The sequence below is a fragment of the Pristiophorus japonicus genome, chromosome 24 (assembly GCF_044704955.1).
Source record: "Pristiophorus japonicus isolate sPriJap1 chromosome 24, sPriJap1.hap1, whole genome shotgun sequence".
Lineage (NCBI taxonomy): Eukaryota > Metazoa > Chordata > Chondrichthyes > Pristiophoridae > Pristiophorus > Pristiophorus japonicus.
Genome location: NC_092000.1, coordinates 10606423 through 10621304, shown reverse-complemented (window position 1 = coordinate 10621304; position 14882 = coordinate 10606423). Strand labels below are relative to the sequence as shown.

At 53.3% G+C, this 14882-nt stretch overlaps 1 protein-coding gene across 6 annotated transcripts in view; it reads right to left on the bottom strand.

The window, feature by feature from the left end:
- smarca4a (SWI/SNF related BAF chromatin remodeling complex subunit ATPase 4a) overlaps positions 1-14882 on the bottom strand; it is a 168279-nt gene that overhangs the window by 34485 nt on the left and 118912 nt on the right. For all 6 annotated transcript variants that reach the window (XM_070867225.1, XM_070867227.1, XM_070867230.1 and 3 more), the window contains exon 20: positions 704-946. In XM_070867225.1, the coding sequence (XP_070723326.1) occupies positions 704-946 (243 nt within the window). The remainder of the gene's footprint in view (positions 1-703; positions 947-14882) is intronic.

Here is a 14882-nt window from a genome sequence, read left to right as displayed (position 1 = left end):
TTATTTAGAAGCAATTGAAGGAAGGTTCCTGGTCACAATTATTTTTATTTTTATTAATAATGACTAAACTGAACACTTTGGGCACTTGTCTTGCTGCTTGCTGTGAAGTGGGACTGTGCGATGTTCGGGAACTAAAACTACAAACCAAAATGGGGAACATTCTGGGAATGTTTTAGTCCCAGTTATAATCAACATTCATTTCTGGTTCAGAGTGGATTAATCCCGATTCAACTCAAATCATTTTATTGCTCCCGCGAAGCACCTTGGAGCGTTTTACAACATTAACCATTTGCATTTATATACACCTTTAACGTAGTAAAATGTTCCAAGACGCTTAACAGGAGTATTACAAAACAAAATTTGATACTGAGCCACATAAGGAGATATTAGGACAGGCTTGGTCAAAGAGGTAGGTTTTAAGGAGCATCTTAAAGGAGGAAAGAGAGGCGGAGAGGTTTAGGGAGGGAGTTCCAGAGCTTGGGGCCCAGGCAGATGAAGGCACGGCCGCCAATGGTGGAGCGATGGAAACTGGGGATGCGCAAGAGGCCAGAATTGGAGGAGCGCAGACATCTCGGAGGGTGGCAGGGCTGGAGGAGGTTAAAGGCGCGATATAAATGCACGCTGTTGTCATTGAATCGACAACGACCAGATCTGTGAAACCCTTCGTACAATGGTGACCTCTGACCTCACCCACTTGATGTACCTTTTCTCCCGTCATGGCGAAGGGGGCGTTGAACCACTGCTCAAACGTGTTGCAGCTTTTGAAAATAGTGGGCAGGAGGAAATTGAGGAGTGCCCACAGCTCGGGCAGCTTGTTTTGCAGCGGGGTGCCAGTGAGTAGCAGACGGCGCGGTGCCACATAATGCGTGTTCAGCACCTGTGTCAGCTTACAGTGATGGTTCTTCATACGGTGGCCCTCGTCCACTATCATGTACTTCCAACGGATCTGAGGAAAAGAAAACACTTGAAATCAACAAGTTGTATTTATATAGCGCCTTTACAGGAGTATTATGTGATAAAAATTTGACACCAAGTAGAAATTAGGGCAGGTGACCAAAAGCTTAGTCAAAGAGGTAGATTTTAAGGAGCATCTTGAAGGAGGAAAGAGAGGCGGAGAGCTTTAGGCAGCGAGTTCCAGAGCTTGGGGCCCAGGCAACAGAAGGCACGGCCACCGATGGTTGAGCGATTTATAATCAGGGATGCTCAGGAGGGCAGAAATAGAGGAGTGCAGACATCTCGGGGATTGTGGGGCTGGAGGAGATTACAGAGATAGAGAGGGGTGAGGCCATGGAGGGATTTAAAATAAGCATGAACATTTTGAAATCGAGGCGTTGCTTAACCGGAAGCCAATGTAGGTCAGCGAGCACAGGAGGTGATGGGTGAGCGGGACTTGGTGCGAGTTAGGACCCAGGCAGCTGAGTTTTGGATCACCTCTAGTCTACGTAGGGTAGAATGTGGGAGGCCGGCCACGAGAGCGTTGGAATAGTCAAGTCTAGAGGTAACAAAGGCACGGATGAGGGTTCAGCAGCGGTTGAGCTGAGGCAAAGGTGGAAATAAAAATCGTCAGTGAATCGGTTTTTGGAGAACGAAAGCGTCACCCGGGAACTGGGGAGGGGGCCAGGGGGATGGATAAGGGGAACAGATAGTGGATGAGAATCAGGGAGAATGGATCTACAGAAGAGGGAACGATTCTGTGGAAAAATGGATCTCTAAATGTATTGGTTTAGAGAGGGCATAATTTCAAAGTTTGCAGATAATACAAAACTCAGAAGTGTAGTAAACAGTGAGGAGGACAGTAACAGCCTTGAGGACGGCATAGACAGGCTGACAAAATGGGTAGATAGATGGCAGATGAAATTTAACACAGAGTAGTGTGAAGTGATGCATTTTGGAAGGAAGAATGAGGAGAGGCTATATAAACTAAATGGTACAATTTTAAAGGGTGTAGGAACAGGGAGTGCTGGGGGTGTGTGTACACAAATCTTTGAAGGTGGCAGGACAGGTTGAGAAGGCTGTTAGAAAGGCATATGGGGATTCCTGGCTTTATAAACAGAGGCATAGGGTCTGAAATTGCCTATCCCGATAAGGCCTCGGGAATGGCCACCGACTCTCCGCTGAGGGGCTGCCATTTTTTACAATTGCCTTTCCTCAGGGTCGGAACGGTGTAGGGGACCGCTCTGCCTGTTTTTCCGTCGCGGCATGAACACTTACTGACCGGCGGCACCCCCTTCCCGAAATTGCCCCGCTGGTGCGGCGCCGCTGCCCATCGGTGTCTCCGACAGCTTTTTCTGTCGGTGCATCTCTTGTTAGTCGGTGGTGTGGCGGCTGCCCTAAAAGGGAAGGTGGCACTGCCGGTGACGCCATTGTATTTTTTTGATTGTCGGCCGACTGCCAGGTCGGCCCGACAATTGTGCCCCCCGGGTTCGGCTAGGCCTCCAACATGCAGCCTGGCACCCCCTCCTTGCTGGTCCAGTGAACGTAACTGAAAAATCTGCAGAGCTCACAGTGGCCCACCCCTTTAACTGAAGGGGACAGACATTGTTACGTGTTAGCGCGACGCTGATGACTGGTTGGGGCGGGTGACCCGCTGCAAAGGCAGTTCCGCCCCTCAGCTGCCACTACATCCGCCCCGTCCGATAAAAAACTTCAAAGTGCCGAATATCGACGGCAGCTCCGCCGCATAGGTTGCAGCGGAGAAAAACTTCAGAAAACGGAGGCTGCGACCCGTTTCAGGTAATGGGCAATTTATGCCCCATAAGAGTACAAAAGTAAGGAAGTTATGCTAAACTGTTATAAATCACGGGATAGACCCCAGCTGGAGCATTGCATCCAATTTTTAGCACCACACTTTAGGAAGGATGTCATGGCCTCAGAGAGGGTGCAGAGTAGATTTACTACAATGGTACCAGGAATGGGGAACTTCAGTTACATGGGGAGACTAGAGAAGGTAGCGATGTTCTTCTTAGAGCAGAGAAGGTTAAGGGGAGATGATAGATGTGTTCAAAATTATGAAGGATTTTGATAAGAGTAAATAAGGAGTAACTGTTTCCAGTGGCAGGAGGGTCGGTAACCAAAGGACAAAGAATAAAGATAATTGGAGGCGAGATGAAGAGACATTTCTTTTACGAAGCAAGCTGTTCTGATCTGGAACGCGCTGCCTGAAAGGATGCTGGGAGCAGATTCGACAGTAACTTTCAAATGAGAATTGGGTAAATACTTGAAGGGAAAACATTTGCTGGGCTACGGGAAAGGGAAGGGGATTGGGAGTAATTAGATTGCTCTTTCAAAGGGCCGTCACAGGCACAACGGGTCCAATGGCTTTCTTCTGTGCTATGCCGCTCCATTATTCTACACTGGAGCTATAGATCTCTCAAATTAGAAAGGTATTTGAATGTGGGCGCTGGGTTACTGAGGCAGTGGGCTAGCAGTGCAGTGGGGTAGACACAGGGGTACCAGGGCAGTGGGGTAGACACTGAGGTAACAGGGCAGTGAATTAGACACTGGGGTAACAAGGAAGTGGATTAGACACTGGGGTAACAGGGAAGTGGATTAGACACTGGGGTAACAGGGAAGTGAATTAGACACTGGGGTAACAAGGAAGTGGATTAGACACTGGGGTAACAGGGAAGTGGATTAGACACTGGGGTAACAGGGAAGTGCATTAGACACTGAGGTAACAGGGAAGTGCATTAGACACTGGGGTAACAGGGCAGTGGATTAGACACTGGGGTAACAGGGGCAGTGAATTACATACTGGGATACCAGGGCAGTGGATTAGACACTGGGGTAACAGGGAAGTGGATTAGACACTGGGGTAACAGGGGCAGTGGACTAGACACTGGGGTAACAGGGCAGTGGGCTAGGCACTGAGGTAACAGGGCAGTGGGCTAGGCACTGGGGTAACAGGGCAGTGGGCTAGGCGCTGGGGTAACAGGGCAGTGGGCTCGGCACTGGGGTAATGTGGGCAGTGGATTAGACACTGGGGTAACAGGGGCAATGGATTAGACTGGGGCAACAGGGCAGTGTGGTAGGCACTGGGGTAACAGGGCAGTGGGGTAGGCACTGGGGTAACAGGGGCAGTGGATTAAACACTGGGGTAACAGGGGCAGTGGAGGCAGTGGATTAGACACTGGGGAAACAGGGGCAATGGCTTAGACACTGGGGTAACAGGGCAGTGGATTAGACACTGGAATAAACAGGGCAGTGTGGTCGGCACTAGGGTAACAGGGCAGTAGGGTAGACACTGGGGTAAAGGGGTAGTGGATTGGACTCTGGGGTAACGGGCAGTGGATTAGATACTGGGGTACGAGGGCAGTGGATTAGACACTGGGGTAACAGAGGAAGTGGATTAGACACTGGGGTAACAGGGGCAGTGGATTAGACACTGGGGTAACAGGTGCAGTGGATTAGATACTGGGGTACCAGGGGCAGTGGATTAGATACTGGGGTATCAGGGCAGTGGATTAGACACTGGGATAAACAGGGCAGTGTGGTCGGCACTGGGGTAACAGGGCAGTGGGGTAGACACTGGGTGTAACAGGGGCAATGGATTGCACTGGGGTAACAGGGGCAGTGAATTACATACTGGGATACCAGGGCAGTGGATTAGACACTGGGGTAACAGGGGCACTGGATTAGACACTGGGATACCAGGGCAGTGGATTAGACACTGGGGTAACAGGGGCAGTGGATTAGACACTGGGGTAACAGGGAAGTGGATTAGACACTGGGGTAACAGGGGCAGTGGACTAGACACTGGGGTACCAGGGCAGTGGAGTAGACACTGGAGTAACAGGGGCAGTGGATTAAACACTGGGGTAACAGGGGCAGTTGATTCGACACTGGGGTAACAGGGGCAGTTGATTCGACACTGGGGTAACAGGGGCAGTGGATTAGACACTGGGGTAACAGGGCAGTGGATTAGACACTGGGGTAACAGGGCAGTGGATTAGACACTGGGGTAACAGGGGCAGTGGACTAGACACTGGGGTACCAGGGCAGTGGACTAGACACTGGAGTAACAGGGGCAGTGGATTAAACACTGGGGTAACAGGGGCAGTGGAGGCAGAGGATTAGACACTGGGGTAACAGGGGCAGTTGATTCGACACTGGGGTAACAGGGGCAGTGGATTAGACACTGGGTAACAGGGGCAGTGGATTAGACACTGGGGTAACAGGGGCAGTGGAGGCAGTGGATTAGACACTGGGGTAACAGGGGCAGTTGATTCGACACTGGGGTAACAGGGGCAGTGGATTTGACACTGGGGTAACAGGGGCAGTGGATTCGACACTGGGGTAACAGGGGCAGTGGATTCGACACTGGGGTAACAGGGGCAGTGGATTCGACACTGGGGTAACAGGGAAGTACATTAGACACTGGGGTAACAGGGAGGTACATTAGACACTGGGGTAATAGGGGCAGAGGGCTAGGCACTGGGGTAACAGGGCAGTGGGTTAGGCACTGGGGTAACAGGGCAGTGGGCTAGGCACTGGGGTAACAGGGCAGTGGGCTCGGCACTGGGGTAACGGGGGCAGTGGATTAGACACTGGGGTAACAGGGGCAATGGATTAGACACTGGGGTAACAGGGCAGTGTGGTAGGCACTGGGGTAACAGGACAGTGGGGCAGGCACTGGGGTAACAGGGGCAATGGCTTAGACACTGGGGTAACAGGGGCAGTGGATTAGATACTGGGGTAACAGGTGCAGTGGATTAGATACTGGGGTACCAGGGCAGTGGATTAGACACTGGAATAAACAGGGCAGTGTGGTCGGCACTGGGGTAACAGGGCAGTGGGGTAGACATTGGGTGTAACAGGGGCAGTGGATTGCACTGGGGTAACAGGGGCAGTGGATTAGACACTGGGGTAACAGGGGCAGTGGACTAGACACTGGGGTACCACGGCAGTGGAGTAGACACTCGAGTAACAGGGGCAGTGGATTAAACACTGGGGTAACAGGGGCAGTGGAGGCAGTGGATTAGACACTGGGGTAACAGGGGCAGTGGATTAGACACTGGGGTAACAGGGGCAGTGGAGGCAGTGGATTAGACACTGGGGTAACAGGGGCAATTGATTCGACACTGGGGTAACAGGGGCAGTGGATTCGACACTGTGGTAACAGGGGCAGTGGATTCGACACTGGGGTAACAGGGTCAGTGGATTCGACACTGGGGTAACAGGGGCAGTGGATTCGACACTGGGGTAACGGGCAGTGGATTCGACACTGGGATAACAGGGGCAGTGGATTAGATGCTGAGGTACGATGGCAGTGGATTAGACGCTGGGGTAACAGGGGCAGTGGATTAGACACTGGGGTAACAGAGGCAGTGGATTAGAAACTGGGGTACCAGGGCAGTGGATTAGACACTGGGATAAACAGGGCAGTGTGGTCGGCATGGGGTAACAGGGCAGTGGGGTAGACACTGGGGTAACAGGGGCAGTGGATTGGACACTGGGGTAACAGGGGCAGTGGATTAGACACTGGGGTACCAGGGCAGTGGATTAGACACTGGAGTAACAGGGGCAGTGGTTTAAACACTGGGGTAACCGGGGCAGTGGATTAAACACAGGGGTAACGGGACAGTGGATTGGACACTGGGGTAACAGGGGCAGTGGATTAGACACTGGGGTAACAGGGGCAGTGGATTAGACACTTGGGTAACAGAGGCAGTGGATTAGACACTGGGGTAACAGGGGCAATGGATTCGACACTGGGGTAACAGTGGCAGTGGATTAGACACTGGGGTAACAGGGGCAATGGATTCGACACTGGGGTAACTGGGGCAGTGGATTAGACACTGGGGTAACAGGGGCAGTGGATTAGATACTGGGGTAACAGGGGCAGTGGATTAAACACTGGGGTAACAGGGGCAGTGGAGGCAGTGGATTAGACACTGGGGTAACAGGGGCAGTGGATTAGACATTGGAGTAACGGGCAGTGGATCAGACACTGGGGTAACAGGGGCAGTGGATTTGACACTGGGGTAACAGGGGCAGTGAATTAGACGCTGGGGTAACGGGCAGTGAATTAGACGCTGGGGTAACAGGGGCAGTGGAGGCAGTGGATTAGACACTGGGGTAACAGGGGCAGTTGATTCGACACTGGGGTAACAGGGGCAGTGGATTCGACACTGGGGTAACAGGGGCAGTGGATTCGACACTGGGGTAACAGGGAAGTGGATTAGACACTGGGGTAACAGGGAAGTGCATTAGACACTGGGGTAACAGGGAAGTACATTAGACACTGGGGTAACAGGGCAGTGGATTAGACACTGGGGTAACAGGGGCAGTGGGCTAGGCACTGGGGTAACAGGGCAGTGGGCTAGGCACTGAGGTAACAGGGCAGTGGGCTAGGCACTGGGGTAACAGGGCAGTGGGCTAGGCACTGGGGTAACAGGGCAGTGGGCTCGGCACTGGGGTAACGGGGGCAGTGGATTAGACACTGGGGTAACAGGGGCAATGGATTAGACACTGGGGTAAAAGGGCAGTGTGGTAGGCACTGGGGTAACAGGACAGTGGATTGGACACTGGGATAACAGGGGCAGTGGATTAGACACTGGGGTAACAGGGGCAGTGGATTAGACACTGGGGTAACAGGGGCAGTGGATTAGACACTGGGGTAACAGGGGCAGTGGATTAGACACTGGGGTAACAGGGGCAGTGGATTAGACACTGGGGTAACAGGGGCAGTGGATTAGACACTGGGGTAACAGGGGCAGTGGATTAGACATTGGAGTAACGGGCAGTGGATCAGACATTGGGGTAACAGGACAGTGGATTGGACACTGGGGTAACAGGGTCAGTGGATCAGACACTGGGGTAACAGGGGCAATGGATCAGACACTGGGGTAATAGGGACAGTGGATCAGACACTGGGGTAACAGGGGCAGTGGATCAGACACTGGGGTAACAGGGGCAGTGGATGAGACACTGGGGTAACAGGGGCAGTGGATGAGAATCTGGGGTAACAGGGGCAGTGGATTAGACACTGAGGTAACAGGGGCAGTGGATAAGACACTGGGGTAACAGGGGCAGTGGATAAGACACTGGGGTAATAGGGGCAGTGGATTAGACACTGGGGTAACAGGGGCAGTGGATGAGACACTGGGGTAACAGGGGCAGTGGATCAGACACTGGGGTAATAGGGGCAGTGGATCAGACACTGGGGTAACAGGGGCAGTGGATCAGACACTGGGGTAATAGGGGCAGTGGATGAGACACTGGGGTAACAGGGGCAGTGGATGAGAAACTGGGGTAACAGGGGCAGTGGATTAGACACTGGGGTAACAGGGGCAGTGGATTAGACACTGGGGTAACGGGCAGTGGATAAGACACTGGGGTAATAGGGGCAGTGGATTCGACACTGGGGTAACAGGGGCAGTGGATTAGACACTGGGGTAACAGGGGCAATGGATTAGACACTGGGGTAACCAGGGCAGTGGATTAGACACTGGGGTAACAGGGCAGTGGATTGGACACTGGGGTAACAGGGGCAGTGGATTGGACACTGGGGTAACAGGGGCAGTGGATTAGACACTGGGGTAACAGGGGCAGTGGATTAGACACTGGGGTAACAGGGGCAGTGGATTAGACACTGGGGTAACAGGGGCAGTGGATTAGACACTGGGGTAATAGGGGCAGTGGATCAGACACTGGGGTAACAGGGGCAGTGGATGAGAAACTAGGGTAACAAGGGCAGTGGATTAGACACTGGGGTAACAGGGGCAGTGGATAAGACACTGGGGTAACAGGGGCAGTGGATAAGACACTGGGGTAATAGGGGCAGTGGATTAGACACTGGGACAACAGGGTCAGTGGATTAGACACTGGGGTAACAGGGGCAGTATTTTAGACACTGGGGTAACAGGGGTAGTGGATTAGACACTGGGGTAACAGGGGCAGTGGATTAGATACTGGGGTAACAGGACAGTGGATTGGACACTGGGGTAACAGGGGCACTGGATCAGACACTGGGGTAACAGGGGCAGTGGATCAGACACTGGGGTAATAGGGGCAGTGGATCAGACACTGGGGTAACAGGGCCAGTGAATTAGACGCTGGGGTAACAGGGCAATGGGGTAGACACTGGGGTTATAGGGCAGTGGATTAGACACTGGGGTAACAGGGGAAGTGGATAAGACACTGGGGTAACAGGGGCAGTGGATAAGACACTGGGGTAATAGGGGCAGTGGATTAGACACTGGGGTAACAGGGGCAATGGATTAGACACTGGGGTAATCGGGGCAGTGGATTAGACACTGGGGTAACAGGGGCAGTGGATTAGACACTGGGGTAACAGGGCAGTGGATTAGACACTGGGGTAACAGGGCAGTGGTTTAGACACTGGGGTAACAGGGGCAGTGGATTAGATACTGGGGTAACAGGGGCAGTGGATTAGACACTGGGGTAACAGGGGCAGTGGATTAGACACTGGGGTAACAGGGGCAGTGGATTAGACACTGGGGTGACAGGGGCAGTGGATTAGACACTGCGGTAACAGGGGCAGTGGATTAGACACTGCGGTAACAGGGGCAGTGGATTAGACACTGGGGTAACAGGGACAGTGGATTAGACACTGCGGTAACAGGGGCAGTGGATTAGACACTGGGGTAACATGGGCACTGGATTAGACACTGGGGTAACTGGGGCAGTGTATTAGACACTGGGATTACAGGGGCAGTGGATTAGACACTGGGGTAATTGGGGCAGTGCATTAGACACTGGGATAACAGGGGCAGTGGATTAGACACTGGGGTAACAGGGGCAGTGGATTAGACACTGGGGTAACAGGGGCAGTGGATTAGACACTGGGGTAACAGGGGCAGTGGAATTAGACACTGGGGTAACAGGGGCAGTGGAATTAGACACTGGGGTAACAGGATAGTGGATTGGACACTGGGGTAACAGGGCAGAGGATTAGACACTGGGGTAACAGGACAGTGGATTGGACACTGGGGTAACAGGGGCAGTGGATCAGACACTGGGGTAACAAGGGCAGTGGATTAGACACTGGGGTAACAAGGGCAGTGGATTAGACACTGGGGTAACAGGAGCACTGGATTAGACACTGGGGTAACTGGGGCAGTGGATTAGACACTGGGGTAACAGGGGTAGTGGATTAGACACTGGGGTAACAGGGGCAGTGGATTAGACACTGGAGTAACAGGAGCAGTGGATTAGACACTGGAGTAACAGGGGCAGTGGATCAGACACTGGGGTAACAGGGACAGTGGATCAGACACTGGGGTAATAGGGGCAGTGGATCAGACACTGGGGTAACAGGGCCAGTGAATTAGACGCTGGGGTAACAGGGCAATGGGGTAGACACTGGGGTTATAGGGCAGTGGATTAGACACTGGGGTAACAGGGGCAGTGGATCAGACACTGGGGTAATAGGGGCAGTGGATCAGACACTGGGGTAACAGGGGCAGTGGATGAGAAACTGGGGTAACAGGGGCAGTGGATTAGACACTGGGGTAACAGGGGCAGTGGATTAGACACTGGGGTAACAGGGGCAGTGGATAAGACACTGGGGTAACAGGGGCAGTGGATAAGACACTGGGGTAATAGGGGCAGTGGATTAGACACTGGGGTAACAGGGGCAATGGATTAGACACTGGGGTAATCGGGGCAGTGGATTAGACACTGGGGTAACAGGGGCAGTGGATTAGATACTGGGGTAACAGGGGCAGTGGATCAGACACTGGGGTAACAGGGGCAGTGGAAAAGACACTGGGCTAATACGGGCAGTGGATACGACACTGGGGTAACAGGGGCAGTGGATCAGACACTGGGGTAATAGGGGCAGTGGATGAGACACTGGGGTAACAGGGGCAGTGGATGAGAAACTGGGGTAACAGGGGCAGCGGATTAGACACTGGGGTAACAGGGGCAGTGGATCAGACACTGGGGTAATAGGGGCAGTGGATGAGACACTGGGGTAACAGGGGCAGTGGATGAGAAACTGGGGTAACAGGGGCAGTGGATTAGACACTGGGGTAACAGGGGCAGTGGATAAGACACTGAGGTAACAGGGGCAGTGGATAAGACACTGGGGTAATAGGGGCAGTGGATTAGACACTGGGGTAACAGGGGCAGTGGATCAGACACTGGGGTAATAGGGGCAGTGGATCAGACACTGGGGTAACAGGGGCAGTGGATCAGACACTGGGGTAATAGGGGCAGTGGATCAGACACTGGGGTAACAGGGGCAGTGGATGAGAAACTGGGGTAACAGGGGCAATGGATCAGACACTGGGGTAACAGGGGCAGTGGATAAGACACTGGGGTAATAGGGGCAGTGGATTAGACACTGGGGTAACAGGGGCAGTGGATTAGACACTGGGGTAACAGGGGCAATGGATTAGACACTGGGTTAACCGGGGCAGTGGATTAGACACTGGGGTAACAGGGGCAGTGGATTAGACACTGGGGTAACAGGGCAGTGGATTGGACACTGGGGTAACAGGACAGTGGATTGGACACTGGGGTAACAGCGGCAGTGGTTTTGACACTGGGGTAACAGAGGAAGTGGATGAGACAGTGGGGTAACAGGGGCAGCAGATTCGACACTGGGGTAACAGGGGCAGTGGATTAGACACTGGGGTAACAGGGGCAGTGGATTAGACACTGGGGTAACAGGGGCAGTGGATTGGACACTGGGGTAACAGGGGCAGTGGATTAGACATTGGAGTAACGGGCAGTGGATGAGACACTGGGGTAACAGGGGCAGTGGATTAGACACTGGGGTAACAGGGGCAGTGGAATTGACACTGGGGTAACAGGGCCAGTGAATTAGATGCTGGGGTAACAGGGCAATGGGGTAGACACTGGGGTAACAGGGGCTGCAGACTAGACACTGGGGTAACAGGGACTATGGATTCGACACTGGGGTAACAGGGGCAGTGGATTCGACACTGGGGTAACAGGGGCAGTGGATCCGACACTGGGATAACAGGGGCAGTGGATTAGACACTGGGGTAACAGGGGCAGTGGATTAGACACTGGGTAACAGGGCAGTGGATTAGACACTGGGGTAACAGGGCAGTGGATTAGACACTGTAGTAACAGGGGCAGTCGATTAGACACTGGGGTAACAGGGGCAGTGGATTAGACACTGGGGTAACAGGGGCAGTGGATTAGACACTGGAGTAACAGGGGCAATGGATTAGAAACTGGGGTAACAGGGGCAGTGGATTAGACACTGGGGTAATAGGGGCAGTGGATTAGACACTGGGGTAACAGGGGCAGTGGATGAGTCACTGGGGTAACAGGGGCAGTGGATTAGACACTGGGGTAATAGGGGCAGTGGATTAGACACTGGGGTAATAGGGGCAGTGGATTAGACACTGGGGTAACAGGGGCAGTGGATTAGACACTGGGGTAACAGGGACTGTGAATTAGACACTGGGGTAACAGGGGCAGTGGATTAGACACTGAGGTAACAGGGGCAGTGGATTAGACACTGGGGTGACAGGGGCAGTGGATTAGACACTGGGGTGACAGGGGCAGTGGATTAGACACTGGGGTGACAGTGGCAGTGGATAAGACACTGAGGTAACAGGGGCAGTGGATAAGACACTGGGGTAATAGGGGCAGTGGATTAGACACTGGGGTAATAGGGGCAGTGGATCAGACACTGGGGTAACAGGGGCAGTGGATCAGACACTGGGGTAATAGGGGCAGTGGATCAGACACTGGGGTAACAGGGGCAGTGGATGAGAAACTGGGGTAATAGGGGCAGTGGATTAGACACTGGGGTAACAGGGGCAGTGGATAAGATACTGGGGTAACAGGGGCAGTGGATAAGACACTGGGGTAATAGGGGCAGTGGATTAGACACTGGGGTAACAGGGGCAGTGGATTAGACACTGGGGTAACAGGGGCAATGGATTAGACACTGGGTTAACCGGGGCAGTGGATTAGACACTGGGGTAACAGGGGCAGTGGATTAGACACTGGGGTAACAGGGCAGTGGATTGGACACTGGGGTAACAGGACAGTGGATTGGACACTGGGGTAACAGGGGCAGTGGTTTTGACACTGGGGTAACAGAGGAAGTGGATGAGACAGTGGGGTAACAGGGGCAGCAGATTAGACACTGGGGTAACAGGGGCAGTGGATTAGACACTGGGGTAACAGGGGCAGTGGATTAGACACTGGGGTAACAGGGGCAGTGGATTAGACACTGGGGTAACAGGGGCAGTGGATTGGACACTGGGGTAACAGGGGCAGTGGATTAGACATTGGAGTAACGGGCAGTGGATGAGACACTGGGGTAACAGGGGCAGTGGATTAGACACTGGGGTAACAGGGGCAGTGGAATTGACACTGGGGTAACAGGGCCAGTGAATTAGACGCTGGGGTAACAGGGCAATGGGGTAGACACTGGGGTAACAGGGGCTGTAGATTAGACACTGGGGTAACAGGGACTATGGATATGACACTGGGGTAACAGGGGCAGTGAATTAGACGCCTGGGTAACAGGGGCAGTGGATTAGATACTGGGGTAACAGGGGCACTGGATTAGACACTGGGGTAACGGGCAGTGGATTAGACACTCGGGTAACAGGGGCAGTGGATTAGACACTGGGGCAATAGGGCACTGAGGTAGGCACTGGGGTAACAGGGGCAGTGGATTCGATACTGGGGTAACAGGACAGTGGATTAGACACTGGGGTAACAGGGCAGTGGATTATACACTGGGGTAACAGGACAGTGGATTGGACACTGGGGTAACAGGGGCAGTGGATTAGGCACTGGGATAACAGGGGCAGTGGATTAGACACTGGGGTAACAGGGGCAGTGGATTAGACACTGGAGTAACAGGGGCAATGGATTAGACACTGGGGTAACAGGGGCAGTGGATTAGACACTGGGGTAACAGGGTCAGTGGATTAGACACTGGGGTAACAGGGGCAGTGGATTAGACACTGGGGTAACAGGGGCAGTGGATTAGACACTGGAGTAACAGGGGCAGTGGATTAGACACTGGGGTAACAGGGTCAGTGGATTAGACACTGGGGTAACAGGGGCAGTGGAATTAGACACTGGGGTAACAGGATAGTGGATTGGACACTGGGGTAACAGGGCAGTGGATTAGACACTGGGGTAATAGGACAGTGGATTGGACACTGGGGTAACAGGACAGTGGATTGGACACTGGGGTAACAGGGGCAGTGGATCAGACACTGGAGTAACGGGCAGTGGATCAGACACTGGGGTAACAAGGGCAGTGGATTAGACACTGGGGTAACAGGAGCACTGGATTAGACACTGGGGTAACTGGGGCAGTGGATTAGACACTGGGACAACAGGGTCAGTGGATTAGACACTGGGGTAACTGGGGCAGTATTTTAGACACTGGGGTAACAGGGGTAGTGGATTAGACACTGGGGTAACAGGGGCAGTGGATTAGACACTGGAGTAACAGGGGCAGTGGATTAGACACTGGGGTAACAGGGCAGTGGATTAGACACTGGGCTAACAAGGCAGTGGATTAGACACTGGGGTAACAGGGCAGTGGATTGGACACTGGGCTAACAGGGGCAGTGGATCAGACACTGGGGTAACAGGGGCAGTGGATCAGACACTGGGGTAATACGGGCAGTGGATGAGACACTGGGGTAGCAGGGGCAGTGGATTAGACACTGGGGTAACAGGGGCAGTGGATTAGATACTGGGGTAACAGGACAGTGGATTAGACACTGGGGTAACAGGGGCAGTGGATTAGCCACTGGGGTAACAGGACAGTGGATTGGACACTGGGGTAACAGGGGCACTGGATCAGACACTGGGGTAACAGGGGCAGTGGATCAGACACTGGGGTAATAGGGGCAGTGGATCAGACACTGGGGTAACAGGGCCAGTGAATTAGACGCTGG